We start from the raw sequence: 22,069 nt of genomic DNA, 5'->3' as shown, positions 1-22,069 counted from the left end.
CAAACCAATCAATCAATATTTTTCAAAATAAAGCTAGATGGAATCCTGGAAAAACATGTAATCCAGTGCTCATTTTATGAAAAGAGAAATCAATTTAGAGCTTCCGTGACATGTCCAAGTCACCAAGCTACCTAGTCATAAGGTCCCAAAAGAGAAGATAGGTGTCCTGATTCTGTGTCCAATATTCTTTCCACATTACATGACTGTCCCTAAGCAAGCCCGTTACTCTTCCTTCTTCCTGCTGCTTAGAACTCACAAATCCATGAGCTAGTGCCAAACGTGCACTTCAGGGAAGCCGTTTACCTTTGATTCCTCGGTCCACTTTCATTAAACGCCTGAGTATAGAATCACGGTTATCTCCTTGCCTGATTTCAATTTTGGTTGAGAAGTGGCCACTGAATGGCTGAGGATTCAGTAGGGAAACTAATACACCAGGCTAAGAAAATAAAGAGAAAATGACTATTAATTAGAAATCAAATCTGAATACTGCTGAGAGAGGAGTGTCTGCTAGACTTTTAATGTCCAAGGAAATACAGACTTAATTCTGATATTTTAAAATCAAGATCAAAGGATACTCAAGTATGAAAGAAAAGATGTACAAAAGTTCATGCTTATAACCAAATGCCTGCATAAGAGTGACTATGAGTACACATATCTGTACTGATGATGGATAGTAACAACGATTCTATTTTCTCTTCCACAACTACCACCGTTTACTGAATTCCTACTAGGTACCAGATGATGGTACTTTATAGACATCATCCCTATATCCTGAAAAGCAGTTCCTTAAGACCTCTTTTCACAGATAAAAAGCTGAAAACCAGAAAGATTAATAAAGCAGCCCAAGGTCACATAGCTAGAGACAGAGCCTCACATTTACTGAGCATAAACTCAGTTCTATATCATACTACTTTCCACATTGTATAAGCTATATAGTTAAAGACAATACTCATTATTTTAAGTGAAAGAAGTTAACTGAGCGTTATGAAACGTAAATACATAGTAGCTTAAGGGAATGCTTGAAAGTAGCTTGAAATAAACACATTTGTATAGGGAACACTATTTCATGTACCTGTCTCCATGGCTCAAATGACTGTACTTTTGAAGCCACCATATCTTAATGTAATGAGACTATTTATAATCTGATGATAAACTCAGGAGGTCTGCATGATCATCATTACCTCGTTCTTTCAAAAGAGACCTTTTCTGTTTGCTGGGTCTTTGATGAAATGTGGTAAGAGTAGCAGGATCTATGTAAGTCTTCTGCTTATTAAGAAAAGTAGGGCATTTCATGGAGTCTCACAACGGCACTCCACCAGACTTTACCAAATGCTGCCATTCTGAATGGATTCTTTAAGAGTTAATAAAAAGCATTACAAGCAAAATATGAAATGATTCATCAACCTGGTTTATGCCAGAAGCCAAAAGTCTTAAATTAAATAACATTATCAAACCAAAACTCATCCGAAATATGAAAGCTCCCTCTCTCTGTTTAAAAGTCTCACATTTCAATGTCCACTATCTTTTTTTAAGTCACGTTTTGAAAATCATATTCTTATTTTTAAAATCACAAGCAACATCTGATGCTAACTGTAACAGTAGAGTAAGGAAAAGTGAGGACTGGACTAACTAGGGAATTAGAGGACCTGAAATCCAGTCCCACTCCTGACCAACTATGTGGCCTAGGTCGAACTAATCATTTAACTTCTCTGGACCTCACTTTGCTTCCATCTTCAAAATGATGGGTTTAGATGTAAAGCTCTGTAAGGTCTCTTCCAGCTTTAAAATGTAATGATTTAGTGAGATTCTTTCAACTTACTTCTGTTCTAAAAACATTAAGTGGTTTCCCAGGACAGCAATCTTCCCTGACTTTATCTTCTGCTTCAGAGGCAAATTTGACTTCTATATGTTCTAGCTAAATAGAGAGGGGAAAAAATGGAAGTCATTAGAATCACTTAATATGATTGAAATTAATCATCACCTCATTTCACCAAATAGCAAAACTAGGTTCTCCACTTGATATGAAATGATCTGTGCAATTTTATTATTTTCCATATAAACATTAAATGAAATCTATAATCAATTATTTAACACTCATCTTGGATGTCTCATAGTATGTTATTTATATAATCATGTTTACCATCTTCTATATGGAAATCTGACATTTACCTGCTGCCTACAAGAAAACAATTAAGAGGATAAAAGGCTTTCACTCAAATAAATGGAAAAGCTCAAAGTGAAAGTAGCTCAGTCGTATCCAATTCTTAGCAACCCCATGGACTATAGAGTCCATGGAATTCTCCAGGCCAGAATACTGGAGTGGGTAGCCGTTCCCTTCTCCAGGGGATCTTCCCAACTTAGGGATCGAACTCAGGTCTCCCGCATTGCAGGCACATTCTTTAACAGCTGAGCCACCAGGGAAGCCGAAGAATATGGGAGTGAGTCGCCGATTCCTTCTCCACTGGATCTTCCCAACCCAGGAATCAAACCAGGGTCTCCCGCATTGCAGGCAGATTCTTTACCAGCTGAGCTACCAGGGAAGCCCGGAAAAGCTCAATATATGTAGCAAATTGCATATATATATGAATATAAGATGACCCTAAATAAAAAGTGTTCCCACTGTCCCAATGAAAATATCCAAGCAGTGTTTTATTTCCATGAATACATATGAACATTTAGAAATACATAAAATAGATGTCTACTAATACTTAATTATGCATTTATAATTGTTGTTTCTGTTGTTTAGTGATTAAATCATGTCTGACTCTCTGCAACCTCTTGGACTGTAGGCTGCCAGGCTCCTATGTCCATGTGATTTCCCAGGCAAGAATACTGGAGTAGGTTGCCATTTCCTTCTCCAGGGGATCTTCCTGACTCAGGGATCGAAACTATGTCTCCTGTTTAGCAGACAGATTCTTTGGGAAACCCACACACTTATAATTACATGACATAAAATATTTACTTAGAAATGATTGTTTCTTTCATTCCCATATTTCATAAAACAATTTTTTTGAAATATAAACCTGTTCTGTTTTTGTGCTTAGTCGCTCAGTTGTCGGACTCTTTTGAGACCCCATGGACTTAGCCTGCCAGGCTCCTCTGTCCACGGGGATTCTCCAGGCAAGAATACTGGAGTAGGTTGCCATGCCCTCCTCCAGGGGATCTTCCCAAACCAGGGAACGAATCCAGGTCTCCTGCACTGCAGGTGGATTCTTTATCATCTGAGCCACCAGGTTTTCATTATTCTTAGAACCACTTTTTGAGTCCTCTAACACAATTTTCTATAGAAAATTATCTTTCCTTCTTCCTAAGTTGAACGAGAGACAGCATTTTTAGAATCTATATATTAAACTGTCCCTGGTGCATGAAGATGGGATGGGGAGAAACTCAAATATGTGAAAGCTACTGGTAGTGTTCTGTTTCCTGAGTTGGGCAGTAGATTCAAGGATGTTCATGTATTACTAACTAGGGGGAAAAAGGGGCCAAACATGGACCACTGATGATATATCATGAATCAAGGATTTTAATCCAAATCTGTCAATCTGAGGTCTTAAAGGCAAGTGGGAAAAAGAAGCAATTCAGAGCGTTCCATAATATAAGAGATTTTGAAAGTATATGACTATAAGGTCTCTTCCTCATTTTGAAGAGAAAACTTGGGCATATACAGTTAGTATTTTAGATACAGAATAATTGATAAGTGAAATAAGGTAACAGATGATTTCTTCTTCCCGTAACTCCTGTACTATCCATTCTCTTTCCCCCTACAATATATTTGGCAAGGGTACTAAACATAGAAGATGAAATTTTTAAAAAGGCTTATTATAAAACAACAGAACTGGATTGTTTACTATAGTCAGTTAGTTATTATAACCCCGGGCCCCTCTTACCTCAAGAGAGTTGGTCAGGTAGACTATGTTCTCCATGAGCACTGCCTGTTCATCAAATTCTAATTGCAAATCCAGAACACGAGGTCCCATCTTCTCCAGATTTTCCTAACAGCCAAAGTGGTTTTGAAAAGCAAAATCACATTAAGAATATGTTGAAAAGAACATATTTCCGCCAAAGCAATCAGTCTCTCAAGTGATAAAATCTTCAAATTTGAACAGTTAAAGGAAAGGCCTTGGACTCATGGTTTCCCTTATCTATGTTTGCTCACTAATGAAATTACTAGCTGAGCATAATTATAATTTAAAGTATGATAAGATTAAGACAGCACGGAAAAGACTAGAGGACAGGTTTTCAGATTTATAAAAGAAATATGATTTCATCATTGTTTATTTAGCCTGACTTAACAAGCAGATCCAAAGAACTTGCTTTGACAAGGAATCAAACAAGTGTGTTAAAATATTCCTCAGTTAACTAAAAAAAAAAAAATTAAATTAAAAGTTTCTAAGGTACCACATCAATAAGACTATTTCAAGGAATAGTAAATTAATAATAACCAGACATAGAGTAGCATGGTTGCATATACAAACATATGTAAATAGAGAGCCAATGGGAATTTGCTTTATGACTCAGGGAACTCAAACTGGGGCTCTGTGATAACCTAGAGGGGTGGGAATGGGTGGGAGGCGGGAGAGAGACTTAAGAGGAAGGTATATATGTGCACCTATGGTTGATTCATGTTGATATATGACAGAAATCAAACCAATATTATAAACCAATCATTGATCAATTAAAAATAAATATTAAAAAAAAAATAAGGGTGCCAAAATGAAATAAATAAGTATATAACCAAACAAAAAAAATCCCTATAAATTTTAAAACATCTTAAAATCTTGATTTAAATGGGTACTCGGATAATTCTATAACATAAAAACCATTTCTTTAAAAAAAAAATTCCTTATTCTTAATTTTCTTTAACATTAAATAAAGTATTTGCTGCTCAAGATGCAACCTTCAAGAACTATGCTCAAATGCACAAATACAGCTAACCTGACTAGAACATGTTTCCTTTATTTATATGGAAGTGACCTGACACGATTCTTGATGCTCACTACCTTCATTTATCATCCAAGTTGTTTCTTTTCCCATAAAGTGCTAGAAAACTATTCTTATTCCCAGATTTATTAAACACTTTTCAAAGTTACAAACCACTCATTTGCCTGGCAAATCATCATTACTGAAAAAATATTTTACTACTTGAAAATTCTAACACTGGTTTTTCAAAAAGCCAACCCTTGAATCTAACATTATTTAAAATCGGTTTTACTGGATTCTGTAAAGCATGTCACCAAAATTTATTGCCTGTGCGATGAACGATATTTTGTTGATTTTTTGTTGACTTTTTTTTGTTGATTTTTGTTGATATTTTGTTGATTCCCATATTGACAATGGATCTGACAATGGACCGATGGCACTAGCTGAAAACCAATGAATTATGAGTATACCCACAAACATAAGTTGATTAGTGTAGGTCAAGCCAAGAGTCTCAATTATTTCTGAAACTTCAAATACCACAGTTGACTATGTGTCCTTAGGAAAGCCTTTTAATTCTCCTAGAAGCAATTTACCCTAATACAGGACAAGCTCTGAGTTTTGCTTTCTTATCAGGAAGGCATCTATAACCTCCAAGGTTGAAGAATTAATCTAAAGCATAATAATCATTACATGCTTAATAGGGCTGAAGACACTGATTAACTTTTTTTTTAATTTACTGAGCTTACTTTTTGACAAGTAGTATTAAAATGTGTTATATGTATTAACTCATTTACTCCTCACAGCACTCCTAAAAGGTAGATTCTATTAATTTCCTGTTTTATAGATGAAAAACCTGTGGCCCAGAGAATTCAAGTGATTTGTCTAAGGCCTGCAAACTAAGAAGTAACAGAAAACAGGATTGGGGCCAAGATCTGTCTGCCCCCAGAGTCTGGGATCTTAAGCAACATTCAGTTTTATTTCTGTTTCTCTGTCAAGAAATCCAATAGATCAGCTATCTATATGAAGAAAGCTAAGAGTTTAACCCAAAGGTTCTCAATGTGTGTGTGCTTAGTGGCTCAGTTGTGTCTGACTCTTGCGACCTCATACTGTAGCCTGCCAAGTTCCTGTCTATGGGATTCTTCAGGCAAGGATACTGGAGTGGGTTGCCATTTCCTTCTCCAGGGAATCTTCCTGACCCAGGAACCAAACCCAGGTCTCTTGCATGGCAGGTAGATTCTTTACCAAATGAGCTACAAGGGAAGCCCTCAATGGGGAAGCTGGAATTGGGGAGCAGACAACCAGGAAATAAATGTCTCCAATGTCTGGAGACATTTAAGTGTCATAACTTGAGTTGGGGAGGGAGAAATTCTACTGGCATCCAGTGGGTAGAAGTCAAGACACTGTTAAACATCCTATAGTGCACAGGAGAACAGCCTTCCAAGAATTATCCAACCTAAAATACAAATAGAGCCATTAATGAGAAACCCTGGTCTAACCGCTATAAACAACATTTATCCTGTTAATAAGCTAAACCTATACAAATGTAGAATCCTGTTTCCAGTAATAGGATCTAGTAAAAAGACCCTAATGGAAGCCAAAGAATATGCTTCCTCCTCAAACTGAAAAGAAGGGCAGGTAGAACATGAAGAGAATCATTTAGTGCAGTAATTCTAAACCAATTTTTCTTTCACAATACATATTTTAACACACTCAGCAATTTCACAGGTAAAACCCAAATATAATCATTCATTTCCACAACCACTGACTGAAAAGTCATTTTAGCAGATTTCCTGAGAGAGCTCTTGCCCAGAGTTTTCCTCTTCCTTCTACGATCCTAGCTAACCATCATTACCCATGTGATCACAGCTGCACAAGATCCACAGCTTACCTTAATCATGGCGACAAATGGCATCACTTTCTTCATGTATTTCTTCAGTTCTGGCAAACTGCCTAGTTCACCAGCAATGACTTTGTTATCAGGCAATTTTCCACTGTTGTTCTAAAAAAAAGAGTGGGAGAGGAATATGAGAAAAAATATTTTTAAAATAATGTAAGATAGTAGATATGCCTATAAGAAACCGCCCAGAAATGAAACAGTGGCCACCAGCCTGATAGAAAAGAGCAGAAGAGGGGGCACACTCCAGCATCATGGGGAAGTGAAAGGTAAATGAATAATACAAAAAAGAGTCTCCTGTTTCCTCTAAATTCAAAGGACACATGTGTTTTAGGACAGAGGAGAAAAGCAAGTGCATCATGCAAAGTATTTAATTTTTCCTTATGTTAATGACGCTTTTAGGATCATAACATTAGTCCTACCTGGTGATAAAATGGTCTATAAAGATCTCATTTGTCTTTAAACTTCTAAAAGCAATTCATTAGTCAAGCAAAATGAAGATTATACAACTATCATACAAGATATATATAATTTCTGTTTTTGAGCACTCTTCTTATAAACTGTTACCACAAATGTGAAAAAAGAATATAATTTCTTTAAAATAATAAAAATATAATAATGATAATAATAATTTCTATCTACCTATAAGTATTATAAGCACTAATATGTACACCGTCCCAAATGTGCTGCCTAAATTTAAATTCACTCCTACAAACATCAACAGAGGAGTAATAAAGCAAGTGGCCTTTTCAGAGTTTTGGATGACCTGTTTTCTCCTTAATATAAAAGCACTGCACCAAAGCCAAGGGTTGGGAATAAATCTAAAAGAAAAATAACATATAGTAAGATTTCCAATAATCTATTGACATTCAATTCTAACCTTTACTAGAGTACACAGGAAAAAATATTTTCTCCACTGGCAAAAATGTTGCTTTGAAATACATAAGGAAAAGAAAAGGAGAGGGTGAGACACATTCCTTTTCCCTATGTCACTGAATAAGTGTCATACTAAACATAAGAACATTCCTCTGGATTATAAACTGACACTCTTTGAGTTCTTTAGGATAAAAACAAATGATAATTTTAAAGGAAGCTGGTCATTCCAAATAATGTCAAAAGATGATGTTGATTCCAAACTATATAATCTAGTCAATGAATATAAGTAAAAGTATAACTTCTAAAAGAACAGTGGTGATGGGTCTTTTTTAATACCTGGGATATTCCATACCATATTGAATTCTTCTGCTGTTTCCTTGAAAATGCTGATAATGAATATATAAACCACTGAGGCACAATTTCATTTTTCTGACTACCAAAGTAGCTTTTACTCTTTTATTTACCATAAGTCAAAAATCTATAAGCAGACTCTAAGAGCTACTTTCTCTTTCTATTATACACAATCAAAGGAAGAAATACTTCCCCATAAAATCAGGTTCACAAAGATTACGAAAACACTTGCTCTTCTCTTTCCATCAAGTCTTACAAATCTAAAAATTCTCATAAGTATTTCTTGGGCAACTATGAAAAGTAGTGAGACAAAATTGCAATAAAGGTCTAGAAAATCAAAGCTATGGACTTCTCCTTTATATTATCACTTTATGCTTTGGCCATAATCCCTATTTTGTCTCTTTCTCAAGTGCACCTTAATGGTTTCTGTCCACCAATAACTATTCTTTATAACCTAGGCAAAAATTCCACAACATATAAATTTATTTCCATATTTTGAACATGAAAGGAAAAAGGTAGGTAAATTTTTTTCTTTAGGAAAACCTAGAATTAAGTTTAAATATTGAGTTTCCTTCAAATATAACTATTATATGTAATAGCGATTTACCTGACAGTCTTAAAAAAAAAAAAAAGGAAACACCAAACTCTCCATTTCTACTGGTAGTTATCAAACTGGCCACTTTCTTTTAAATTACTCAAGCATCAAGCTTCAAAGATTTCAAACATCATAATGTTAAGATTTCATGAATCCCAGTGTTCAAGGTACAATGAAACCAAAAGGCAGACTTAGTTCTTTTGCTTCATAATTTTACCAATATATGAAAAAGTTCCACATCTCTTACCACATACTACTAGATCCAGTATTTTTGTATGAAAGTTTCAGAAATGAAACAGTTTTTCCCTCAGCATCCATTTAAGAGCCACAAAGGACACTCCACATCTAAAGGTAATTAAACGAAGATGCCATTCTTCCTTCCCCTAGACATTGCCAACATCCTGAAAACAAAAGCAGTATAAGCAGTACACAACGCTGCTTGGAGGGGGGATGTCTACTGAGAGAATTACCTCAAAGTGATTACGTAGAACTGACAGGGTGATGTGTTGCCAAGACGGATAGTTCTTTGCCACATAGATGGTGCAATGCGAAGGCTTTTCAGGGGGCTGCTTGTCAGTCTTCTATAGGACAGAAGAAAGGAAAAAACATCTACTTATTTTTATATACACCAAAAATGAAATAAACTTCCAGTGTATACCACTACTTCCTTTAACATTAAAAAAAATATTATAGAACTGCATTAATAATGAAAATAGCCCTATACATTTTAATGAAAGTTGTCTTTATCTTCATCACTATTAGATGTTATTTGACCAATAACTTTTAAGTAATGACTCTTAAAAAAATGACTTCACCTTCCCTTTAGCAGGCATCATATAGTTCTTGAGTCGCAGCCTAAGGTCATGAGCTACTTCCATGAGATACTGTGAGGAACGTATCAAGCTTTCATCCACAGGACCTGCCAGAGGCCATGAAGCAGTCATAATTGAGTCAGGCTTGAAAAAAAAAAAAAGAGGTTCACTGAGATTAGACAACACAACTATTTTATGATTCTTGGTTACAGTTTCATACCAAGGCTACCATCTGTAACTGTGTGCTCAAAGTTCAAACCTGACTACATAGAACACACTTTCAGCCCCTGATCTAATGTTCCCTAGAATTCAAGCTGTGAAGTCTGACTCTACATCCTTAATTAGCATCCATTTGTACAAGCATATTAATACCCACACACATATGCTCACTTTCAAAGAAAATTATGTAATGCTAATTTGCCTAAATTTAATCATTATTATATAAATTACACACACTCTCAGTTTTTACCCTATTAATACATCTAGTACTGAAAGTATGGCTATTTGGAATTTATTTCATGAACACATTTTTGCATTCTTCACACAGTAAAAAATACAGAAGACCTTGGCTAATAAGGCTGGAAAGGAGTTATTAAACCAACCAATCTGTTTATCTGCAAGCCTGAGAGAAATAATTAAATTTACCTTCACAGTAAGAATGCTAATATAATATCCCTGAATATGCAGCCCTATATATGCCAGGAATTTTATATAAAAGAATATTTATGCAAATATACACTTCTACCTTTGTTTATAAGCAGTTCATAACAGTTATATATATCTTTCAATATTTTCACCTTTAAAAACAAACAGCTAGAAAAACATTATTAGTTATACATATATTAAAATATATATTTGAATGTATTAAATGTATTATATTTCCTAATAAGAAGGTGATAAACAACACACATAAAGTAAAATATACATAGTGTGTATATAAAGACTCATACATGATGTTTCTGTCTAAAAAGGAGACAGCTTCAATTTAAGCTGCTGTAATAATTACGAGATGATGAACCCAACATTATATTTAACAGTACTCATTTTCAGTCTTTTTCTGGTAAGTAACATTATTTAACGAGACAAAAATCAAAATCACACAGAACATCTTAAATGCATAACGCTACCTTTCCCAGGAGTGTCCAGATGTGCTCACACAAATGCGGGCAGAATGGAGCCAAGAGAAGCGTCTGAACTTCAATAAACCGGAACACAAGGTCTCGGTGCATCCCTTCTATGGCCAATTCACGGTACTTATCTTTTGCGGCCTACAAAATTTGGAATTCTTTATCATTTCTCTCCCCCTACTTCTTTGAAATAAAATTAAAGGAAAAAAGTTCAATATCTCTATTTTAATGTATTTTTAAGTACTTAGTCTTCTAAAAATTCATAATTTCTGAAAAGGTTTTGCTTTATTTTTAAGATTCTGAAAATAAATATGTATCAATCCTTAGGTCCATAACAATAAATTGTTTAAATCTGTACATCTTTGATGACCTTTGCTATTAAACATTTTTTAAGCACTTCTTAGCCATTTAGGACTCTTTAGAGGGACTGTTTGTTCACATCCTTTGGTTATTTTTCTTTGGATATCTGTATTTTTTTTTTTTTGATGTGTCAAAAATAGTAAAATACAGACTGTAAGTAATTTTCCAATTGACTGTGTATTTTTAAGATGATTTCAGTTGTGATTTTCTTACCTGTGTTGCCAAATTCATGAGTATTTTTTTTTATTGTTCCATTCTTTTCTTTTTATTAGGAAATCTCTTAATTACAAGATCAAATAAATATTTGATTAACCCCGTTTTTCAGTTAAAAAAAAAATTTATCAATCCTAACAAAAAAATATTGCACTTTTATATTACTAATTCTCAAAAGAAATATCTGAAAAAGACATTTTGTAATGGACATAAAAATTGAACAATTTAAACTGGGTACTAAGGTGAATGCTCCAAGTAACAAATATTAAGTACTAAAAAGCCTATAAATATGATACACTGATATTCTCAGCACTTATCCTTATTTAACCACATTTCTGAAAACCAAATTACATAAATCCCAATGTGATATTCTACAAAACCGAGAAAAGCTACGTTTTTACTTTAAGCGCTTGGACTGTCAAACTTGAGGGTATACTGACACCTTGTGGAAAATCTCAGAAAACATTTGCTTTCAAACTTAACAGCAATTAGTTTACAATTAGGCCTTTTTTTTAAAAAAATCAATTTTAAAATGCTTTTCTGGAAAACATGACTAATTTTCAGATTTAACCTCAATTAACTCACAGCTCAACTAGGAACAGAATTATTTATATTAAGGAATTATTTATATAAAGGAACATAATAGAAAAAGTACCCAAGAAAACTACTTAAAATCATAATTTATTGAAGACTTTACAAGTTTTCACTCTCCATTTAAAAGATGAGTCATTATGCTATAGCAGGAGGAAAAGAAAGAAATGTGCAATATTTACATTGACTATTTTATGCTATGAAAATTAACAGCTTACCTGGAACTCAAAAAAACCTGTTTTCAAAGCTTCTTTAAACATCATCTTTTCATAGTTTTGATCTGTCTTTATAATTCCTGCATTCATTTCACTACGGAGTATGGAAAAAAGGTAACTGAGTTTAAAGGCAAGTATATATAGGTATAAAAAAAACTTCCACATATATTAGCAATACGTGAACCGTGAACTTGCAGATGTTCAACCTGGTTTTAGAAAAGGCAGAGTAACCAGAGATCAAATTGCCAACATCCGCTGGATCATTGAAAAAGGAAGAGAGTTCCAGAAAAACATCTATTTCTGCTTTATTGACTATGCCAAAGCCTTTGACTGTGTGGATCACAATAAACTGTGGAAAATTCTGAAAGAGATGGGAATACCAGACCAGAAGCAACAGTTAAAACTGGACATGGCACAACAGACTGGTTCCAAATAGGAAAAGGAGTACGTCAAGCCTGTATATTGTCACCCTGCTTATTTAACTTATGTACAGATTACATCATGAGAAACGCTGGGCTGGAAGAACCACAGGCTGGAATCAAGACTGCCACAAGAAATATCAGTCACCTCAGATATGCAGATGACACCACCCTTATGGCAGAGAGTGAAGAGGAGCTAAAAAGCCTCTTGATGAAAGTGAAAGAGGAGAGTGAAAAAGTTGGCTTAAAGCTCAACATTCAGAAAATGAAGATCATGGCATCTGGTCCCATCACTTCATGAGAAATACATGGGGAAACAGTGGAAACAGTGGCTGACTTTTTTGGGGGGGCTCCAAAATCACTGCAGATGGTGATTGCAGCCATGAAATTAAAAGATGCTTACTCCTTAGAAGAAAGTTATTACCAACCTAGATAGCATATTCAAAAGCAGAGACGTTACTTTGCCAACAAAAGTCTGTCTAGTCAAGGCTATGGTTTTTCCAGTAGTCATGTATGAATGTGAAAGTTGGACTGTGAAGGAAGCTGAGTGCCAAAGAATTGCTGCTTTTGAACTATGGTGTTGGAGAAGACTCTTGAGAGTCCCTTGGACTACAAGGAGATCAAATCAGTGCATCCTAAAGGAGATCAGTCCTGGGTGTTCATTGGAAGGACTGAGGTTGAAGCTGAAATCCCAGTACTTTGGCCACCTGATGCGAAGAGTTGACTCACTGGAAAAGACTCTGATGCTGGGAGGGATTGGGGGCAGGAGGAGAAGGGGACAACAGAGGATGAGATGGCTGGATGGCATCACCAACTTGATGGACATGAGTATGGGTAAACTCTGGGAGTTGGTGATGGACAAGGAGGCCTGGCGTGCTGTGATTCATGGGGTCGCAAAGAGTCGGACATGACTGAGTGACTGAACTGAACTGAATATGAGAACAATGCCTGAAACATTTCATACTGCTCTATCACAAAACCATCTTTGTGTTCCTTAAAACTATTATAGCCTCCCACTGTCTATCTACTTGAGTCCTGTCATCTGACACTGCTTAGAGATCCTATTTATGAGAACACAATAAATTTGATTATGAAGTCAAAAGTGCAATATGAAAATACTTTTAATAAGACTATAGTCAGGTTTAATTGTTGCATTTTAAACAATGGACACTGGAATAAAAAAGATATTCCTTATGCTACCTCAGGCCCTTCAGAATTGGGCCTAATGTGGCCCCAATTTGTCTGATCTCCTACTTCTGCCCTCCACACACTATGCTTCAAAGAAATACCACACTCTTTGCATGGATTTCTCCTCTCCCTCAAAATTTCAGTTTATTTTTTAAGAAACTCAGAACTCACATACCACCTCCTCTAATTTCCTCTATTCCTACTATTGTAATTGGTCAGAGAAGTATTTTTCTCTCCTCCTACAATGAATGATCAAGTCTTAATTCATCTTTGTAACACTGGTGCTTAGGATGGTTCCTGATACAAACAGACTGATATATATCTTATGAATGAAGCAAGAAAAAAAGACAATTCTTTTCTTTTAAGCTACTTTTCCTTTAACCATTCCGTCCTCCTCTAATGCAAGACAGCATAGTGCAATGGTCATGAAAATAGGCTTTGGAGACAAACAAATTCAAATCCCAAGTCTGAAATGACTAGCTTTGAGGCATTTAATGAAAAATTAAAATTTTTCTAGGCTTCAATTTATTTAATTATAAAATAGAGCTAGGACTCCCCTAGCCAGAAAATTTGGAAATATGCCAATATGCCAGCAAACTTGAAAACTCAGCAGTGGCCACAGGATTAGAAAAGGTCAGTTTTCATTCCAATCCCAAAGAAAGGCAATGCCAAAGAATGCTGAAACTACCGCACAATTGCACTCATCTCACACGCTAGCAAAGTAATGCTCAAAATTCTCCAAGCCAGACTTCAACAGTACATGAATCATGAAATTCCAGATGTTCAAACTGGATCTAGAAAAGCCAGAGGAACCAGAAAGCAAATTGCCAACATCCACCGGATCATTGGAAAAACAACAGAAACATGTACTTCTGCTTTGACTACGCCAAAGGCTTTGACTGTGTGGATCACCACAAACTGTGGAAAATTCTTAAAGAGATGGGAATACCAGACTATCTGACCTGCCTCCTGAGAAATCTGCATGCAGGTCAAGAAGCAACAGTTAGAACTGTACATGGAACAACAGACTGGTTCCAAATCAGGAAAGGAGTACATCAAGGCTATATATTATCACTCTGCTTATTTAACTTATATGCAGAGTACATTGTGAGAAATGCTGGGCTGGATGAAGCACAAGCTGGAATCATATTGCTGGGAGAAATATCAATAATCAGATATGCAGATGACACCACCCTTATGGCAGAAACTGAAGAAGAACTAAAGAGCCTCTTGATGAAAGTGAAAGAGAGTGAAAAAATTGGTAAAACTTAACATTCAGAAAATTAAGATCATGGCATCTGATCCCACCACTTCATGGCAAATAGACGGGAAAAAAATGGAAACGATGAGAGACTTTTTTTTGTGGGCTCCAAGATCACTGCAGATGGTGACTGCAGCCATGAAATTAAAAGACGCTTGCTCCTTGGAAGACAAGTTATGACCAACCTAGACAGTATATTAAAAAGCAGAGACATTACTTTGCCAACAAAGGTCCCGTCTAGTCAAGGCTATGATTTTTCCAGTAGTCATGTATGGATGTGAGAGTTGGACTGTAAAGAAAGCTGAGCGCCAAAGAATTGATGCTTTTGAACTGTGGTGTTGGAGAAGACTCTTGAGAGTCCCTTGGACTGCAAGGAGATCTAACCAGTCCATCCTAAAGGAAATCAGTTCTGAATATTTATTAGAAGGACTGATGTTGAAGCTGAAACTCCAATACTTCGGCCACCTGATGCGAAGAACTGACTCCTTGGAAAAGTCCCTGATGCTGGGAAAGACTGAAGGCAGGAGAAGAAGGGGACAACAGAGGATGAGATGGTTGGACGGCATCACCAACTCAATGCACATGAGTTTGAGTAAAATCCAAGAGTTGGTGATGGATAGGGAGGCCTGGCGTGATGCAGTCCATGGAGTCGCAGAGTCAGACACGACTGAACGACTGAACTGAACTAAACCATCATTTCCCTGGTGGTCTAGTGGCTAAGACCATGCACTCCCAATGCAGGGGGCTCAGGTTCGGTCCCTAGTCAGGGAACAAGATCCCACATGCTGCAACTAAGAGTTAGCATGCTGCAACTTAATAAAAAATCCTGCAATTAAAGATCCCACATGCCACAACTAAGATGTGACACTGCCAAAGAAAGAAAGAAAGAAGGCTAATAATATTTTCATTATATAAAACTGCTATAAGGCTAAAATCAGATAATGGATCCAAAGTACTTAGCATAGTTCCCAGCACAAGTAAGCTTTCAATGAAGAGTTGCTATTATTAACATCTAAATTTATTTTAAGAGTTAAAATAAAAAGAAAATTTAAAAATACACCAGGACTAAGCAAGTCTTTAGAGTAAAAGTGGTTGGGGACTATACATTACCTGGCAAAAACTTTATCATTGAAGGTATTGGCAGGACCACTTCTTAGGCTATCCCAGTTGGCAACCATTTCTTTCACCCATTCCACCCAGGTATATAGGCGGAGAATACCTGCATCTGCCATGGCTTCCACAAAGTTAGCATCTTCAACAGTGTCACCAGCATCAGCTAGAGCCAAGCGCATTCCTTGAAGAAGAAGAAAAAAAATTAATTGATAATTTTAAAATGCAGTTACTGAATATAAACTGTGTGTCCAGGTGGGTACACTGCCAAGCCCACATATAAATTAAGAACAGCAAGTTCTTTAAAGCACTGCATGGATCAACAGCAAAAATAAAGATCACCAAAAGCAGAATCCATAATGATATTGTTAAAATATTTGAATTTCTATATTGATTTGCAGACACTCAGCATCCATATGCCTTTCTTTTCAGGCATGTTGTGCTAATGAGATAAAGTGATCTTTAATGAGGCAGAGGAAAAAATGATAAACTTGGGAAAGATATCCCTATCAACATCTCAGCCTCATTTAAAGGCAGCAAAATATTATGATTATTTTAATGCATAAGAAAATAGGGTGGTGCCTTGTGTACACAAATACATATTTTCTTACTTCTCAAAGCAGATTCTTCCAGGTTTCTTATTAACAAAATACAATTTTTAAAACAAAATCTTCCATCCTAAAATATTTTTTTAAAAAACAAAAACAACCCACCCATCTGTAAGAGTCTAATCAATTAAATTACAGGACATCCTTGCAATGGAAGACTATACTGCTATAAAAGAGGAAACTTTAACTGAACTACAGACTTAATTCAAAATTTCACCAGCCTTTTCTGTAATATCCTTTTTCTGTTCTAGGATTCAATCCAGAATCCCACCTTGCATTTGATTGTTTTATTTCCTTGGTCTCTTCAAATCGTGACCATTTCTCAGTCTGTCCTGGACCTTGACTACTGATGTAGTCAGGAATTTAACAGAATTTCCCCCAACTTGGGTTTATCTGATGTTTTTGCATGATTAGATGGAGGTTATGAACCTCTGGCAAGAATATCACAAGAGTGGTGCTGTATGTCTTCTCAGTGCATCATTATCAGGGAGGTACATGATATTGATATGATTTACTGTTGCTATTGCAAACCCTCCTCATGTGGTCAGGTAGTGTCTGCCAAGTCTCTCCACTGTAAAGTTACTATTTTTCCCTTTGTGATAAAGAAGTGTCTTGGGATAAATACTCTGAGAATACGCAAATAACCTGTTGCTTTTTTTTTTTCCTAAACTTTCATCCATTGATTTTGGCAACCACTGATGGATCTTGTTGTAACCTCAGATATACAGATGACACTACCCTTATGGCAGAAAGTGAAGAATTAAAGAGCCTCTTGATGAAAGTGAAAGAGGAGAGTCAAAAAGTTGGCTTAAAGCTCAACATTCAGAAAACTAAGATCATGGCATCAAGTCCCATCACTTTATGGCAAATAGATAGGAAAACAATGGAAACAGTGACAGACTATTTCTGTGGGCTCCAAAATCACTGTAGATGGTGATTGCAGCCATGAAATTAAAGGACGCTCCCTGGAAGAAAAGTTATGATCAACCGAGACAGCATACTGGAGAAGGAAATGGCAACCCACTCTAGTACTCTCGCCTGGAAAATCCCAAGGATGGAGGAGCCTGGTAGCTGCAGTCCATGGGGTCGCAAAGAGTCAGACACAACTGAGCAACTTCACTCTCACTTTTCACTTTCATGCACTGGAGATGGAAATGGCAACCCATTCCAGTGTTCTTGCCTGGAGAATCCCAGGGACAGAGGAGCCTGGGGGGCTGCTGTCTATGAGGTTGCAGAGTCGGACACAACTGAAGTGACGCAGCAGCAGCAGCAGCAGACAGCATATTAAAAAGCAGAGACATTACTTTGCCAACAAAGGTCCGTCTAGTCAAAGCTATGGTTTTTCTAGTAGTCATGTATGGATGTGAGAGTTGGACTGTAAAGAAAGCTGAGAGCCGAAGAACTGACGCTTTTGAACTGTGGTGTTGGAGAAGACCCTTGAGAGTCCCTTGGACTGCAAGGAGATCAAACCAGTCCATCCTAAAGGAAATCAGTCCTGAATATTCACTGGAAGGACTGATGCTGAAGCTGAAACTCTACTTTGGCCACCTGATGCGAAGAACTGACTCATTTGAAAAGACCCTGATACTGGGAAAGACTGATGACGGGAGGAGAAGGGGATGACAGGGGATGATACGGTTGGATGGCTTCACCAACTAGATGGACATGAGTCTGAATAGGCTCCGGGAGTTGGTGATGGACAAGGAAGCCTGGCATGCTGCAGTCCATGAGGTCACAAAGAGTTGGACGTGACTGAACTGAACTGAACTGATGGATCTTGTCTGTGACAATATTACTATGATGTTTCTCTAATGATGATTTTATATTTCACTCAATTCTTCCACATTTATTACTTGGAATTCTTCTGATAAGAAGAACAGTCCCCACTCTCCGACTTACTTATTCAGTTATTACTATATATCCCTAAGGGTTCATGAATATTTAATTTATGCAAGGGGTTATAATTCAATACTATATTATTTACTTTGTCTCTTGAAAAGTTCTTGCTTGGGCAGTTGGGAGCCCCTTCAAGCTGGTTCCTGTGCCCTTTGAAACTGTCCCCACCCTTTCTTAAACATTTTCTCATTTTCTGGCATCATAAAATATTCCATGCTCATTTTGTATTTTCCCTACTCCAGACCTCAAATCAATCCCTGCTCCTAGGACCCTAGTTCCTTTTACTAGAGAATGGTATTTAGAAACCAAGATCTGAATGCCAGGTGTTTCACCGTTAACAAGTGTTTCAGTATCCACAGGCTCTCAGCAAAACTAGGAAATAAATGCATGTATACTAACCCACACATAAATCTACGTTTATTTTTATTTATTTTTAAAATATTTATGTTATTTGGCTGCACTGGGTCTTAGTTTCAGTATGTGGGAACTTCAATCTCCACTGCGGCATGTAAGATCCAATTCCCTGACCAGGGATTGAACTGGAGTCCCCTCCACTGGGAGCACAAAGTCTTAGCCACTGGACTACCAGGGAAGTCCCTATGTTTATTTTTATGTCTGTCTGTATAAAAAATAAAACCCATGAGTTTATGTTGATACTGCCAATTCCAACCCAACACCAGGGAGTTCATTTGAGCATTTCCTCTTAACTTATTTATAGCTTCTGACACTGAGCTCTCACCTACAATATTGTTCAATCCCAGTAAACATATAAAAGTTCCAGGACTGCTAATATACACTTCTTTTAAAAAAAAACTAACTACTATTGTGTAGAGTTCTTTTCGTCTTACTATGTTGTCAAAATACTGTTTTTCTAAGCAACTTAGGTTAGTTAGTTCTTCCCCATCCCTTTCAGTACAGTCTCAAACTGTGGTAGCCTTGATCAACAAAAAGAAGTGCCATGCTGACCAAAGGCTAGGTTACATAAGGAAGGACTGGCTCCTGCAGGTTAGAGAGTACATTTTTTCTCTTAACAAAGTAATGATTAAATGAAATAGCAATGAAGTCAGGGGAAACATATTTTTCAAAAAAAATATGTCTTAATGTCTCTACAAACCAACTATTTAATTTTAGAAATAGCATGAAATTGGGTTTGCAGGTGGCACTACTGGTAAAGAGCCCACCTGCCAATGCAGGAGACATAAAAGATGTGAGCTCAGTCCCTGAGTTGGGAAGATCCCCTGGTGGAGGGCATGGCAATCCACTCCAGTACTCTTGCCTACAGAACTCCACTGACAGAGGAGCCTGGTGGTTACAATCCATAGGGTCACCAAGAGTTAAGACATGACTGAAGCAACTTGCCCCAGCATGAAATTAGGAACAAATCAGGCAGCACGAACAGTGAGCTTCCTTTGAAAGAAGACTAATAATCTTAGCTTAAATTTGTTTCTAAACAGATATTAGCAATTCTTATATTTTAAAAATTATGTCGCTTGTACACAAAGAAAACATGAATATTTTAAAGTACTGGTAAAAGCTAAAGAGAAAAGCAATGAAACTGAAACAAGTATGCTAACTGCCTTCTGCAGTCTGAGGAGAACTGGGGACACTAAGCAGCAGCAAGGACAAAAACCTATACTCACCATCAGCTGAGTATTTATCAACAGCTTGGGACAAAGTGAGGAAGTTGCCTGTGGATTTTGACATCTGAAAAAGAAAGTCAATGATAAGGCTTTAGTAAGAGTATATATAAATAAAATAAACCAGATCAGCCACATCAAATTAAATGAGCAGGCTATAATTAGATAAAGATAAAAAGGATTAGAAACATGCAAAGGAAAAGACACCTTACACTTATTTTACAGAGGAAAAACCTGAAATCCAGTCAATACAATGACTTGCCTGAGTAACTAATCTTGTCAGTGACAAAGCCAGGACAACATCTCCTGTGTGACACTCAGTCCATGGCTCTTTCCATTAACTGACACTGTTGCTTGGGAATTGGTTTAGACATGTGGAATGATTACACTATAACTATGGAACACTTCAGCTGGTTATAAGAGCTTTGTAACAATTAGAGTCATTCAGAAATGAATGGACAAGCTCATTAGGTCAAAATTAGGACTTTAGGAAACTTCTTGTCATTAGGGTCACAACAGTTGCTTACTCAAGTTGTGCTCTGCCTCAGGGCAGCACAAGTAAGTAGGCACTGTGCACAGCCCACCAATCTTTACTGTTTAAAAAACTGCTATGCTTGGTAACTTTGCTAACACCAAAGAGAAGTGGCCATTCTATCAAGTTTCTACTACAGAGCAGTAAAATCTTGTAATAAAATGAGTATGAAACTTAAGTGAAAGTGTTAGTCGCTCAGTCATGTCCGACTCTTTGCGACCCTATGGCTCCTCCGTCCATGGAATTCTCCAGGCAAGAATAGTGGAGTGGGTAGCCATTCCCTTCTCCAGCAGATCTTCCTGATCCAGGGATTGAATATGGGATGTCCTGAATTGCAAGCAGATTCTTTACTGTCTGAGCCACCAGGAAAGCCCTCTACCAGGAACATACAGTGTATACATAACACAACAATGTGGAGACCAAAGGAAACATCATGTTATATTAATAGCAGGATTTATATTTGTACTCTCATATACACACATGCACACACATATATATGTAAATACATATACAGTTCCACTTTGACCTACAAAGAAAAAATGAGTTCAACAATCAAAAGTCCTTGCTGATTTAACAAAATCTATGAAGTAGCTATTTTTCAGCCTAATGTACAAGTTATCCTAAATGAACTTTTTTTATTCCCTGTTAGGGCACTGGTTAAAAAAATATCCCATTTTGCAATTCATCTCATCTGCTATTTGTTTAAATCTATAACTATTTTCATTATGATATAGCAATGAATATTCTTTGATCATTAATATTCCATCAGATATATCAAGATTCAATGGTTGGAACAGGTCCAACTTGTTAGAATTGTTATTAATGAGAAATATATAACATTGCAATTTAATTTTTTTGTTTAGTTGAGGAAGCGTGCCCCTTTCTCATGTGCACAAAGGCATTATGGGGCAAAAAAGGGCTTGTCAAGAGGTTGGTATAACTCCTGTTGAGGATACTGAATAATCAGATACTTATGAAGCATTAAAAAAATCATATATATTAATATATGTACTATCATTATACTACTATGATACTACTAGTATAACTGTAGTATCATTAGTAGCAATAGGGGAAGTTGCAATAGTATAGGGAGAGAGATACTGTCTGGAAAGAAGCATTAAATAACACTTAAGAATCCTACAGGCTCCAGAATTCTATTATTCTAATTTAGTGGCTAGTCACAGTAAAAAACAAAAAACCACCAAACTATTTTCTCAACTTAATGAGAAAGATATTGTAGGATCACAAAGCTAAAATCTTTATATTTCCTGTCCCTTTCTCTGTCTCTCTTCTCTGATAACAATCTGTCACTCTAAGACAATTATTATATAGGAAAGTTTTCTTCATCCCACATCTCAATTAATACTATCTACTCCACTTACTCAATTTTAAAGGTAAATCTTTAATTTACATTGGTAATACTAAAACTTTTAAATGCAAGATTTTTAACTCTCTGATTTTCAT

General features: G+C 36.4%; 1 protein-coding gene across 2 annotated transcripts in view; it reads right to left on the bottom strand.

The window, feature by feature from the left end:
- LARS (leucyl-tRNA synthetase) overlaps positions 1 to 22,069 on the bottom strand; it is a 65,542-nt gene that overhangs the window by 5,241 nt on the left and 38,232 nt on the right. For both annotated transcript variants that reach the window (XM_005683099.2, XM_018050196.1), the window contains exons 22-31: positions 20,077 to 20,140; positions 15,933 to 16,116; positions 11,958 to 12,048; positions 10,576 to 10,716; positions 9,452 to 9,592; positions 9,107 to 9,217; positions 6,809 to 6,919; positions 3,888 to 3,992; positions 1,820 to 1,915; positions 304 to 436 (exon numbers count right to left, since the gene is read on the bottom strand). In XM_005683099.2, coding sequence (XP_005683156.1) covers positions 304 to 436; positions 1,820 to 1,915; positions 3,888 to 3,992; positions 6,809 to 6,919; positions 9,107 to 9,217; positions 9,452 to 9,592; positions 10,576 to 10,716; positions 11,958 to 12,048; positions 15,933 to 16,116; positions 20,077 to 20,140 — 1,177 coding nt within the window. The remainder of the gene's footprint in view (positions 1 to 303; positions 437 to 1,819; positions 1,916 to 3,887; positions 3,993 to 6,808; positions 6,920 to 9,106; positions 9,218 to 9,451; positions 9,593 to 10,575; positions 10,717 to 11,957; positions 12,049 to 15,932; positions 16,117 to 20,076; positions 20,141 to 22,069) is intronic.

The sequence above is a fragment of the Capra hircus genome, chromosome 7, assembly GCF_001704415.2.
Source record: "Capra hircus breed San Clemente chromosome 7, ASM170441v1, whole genome shotgun sequence".
In the NCBI taxonomy this organism is placed as follows: domain Eukaryota; kingdom Metazoa; phylum Chordata; class Mammalia; order Artiodactyla; family Bovidae; genus Capra; species Capra hircus.
The sequence above is the reverse complement of the archived record's forward strand: the minus strand, read 5'-3'. Positions and strand labels throughout refer to the sequence as shown.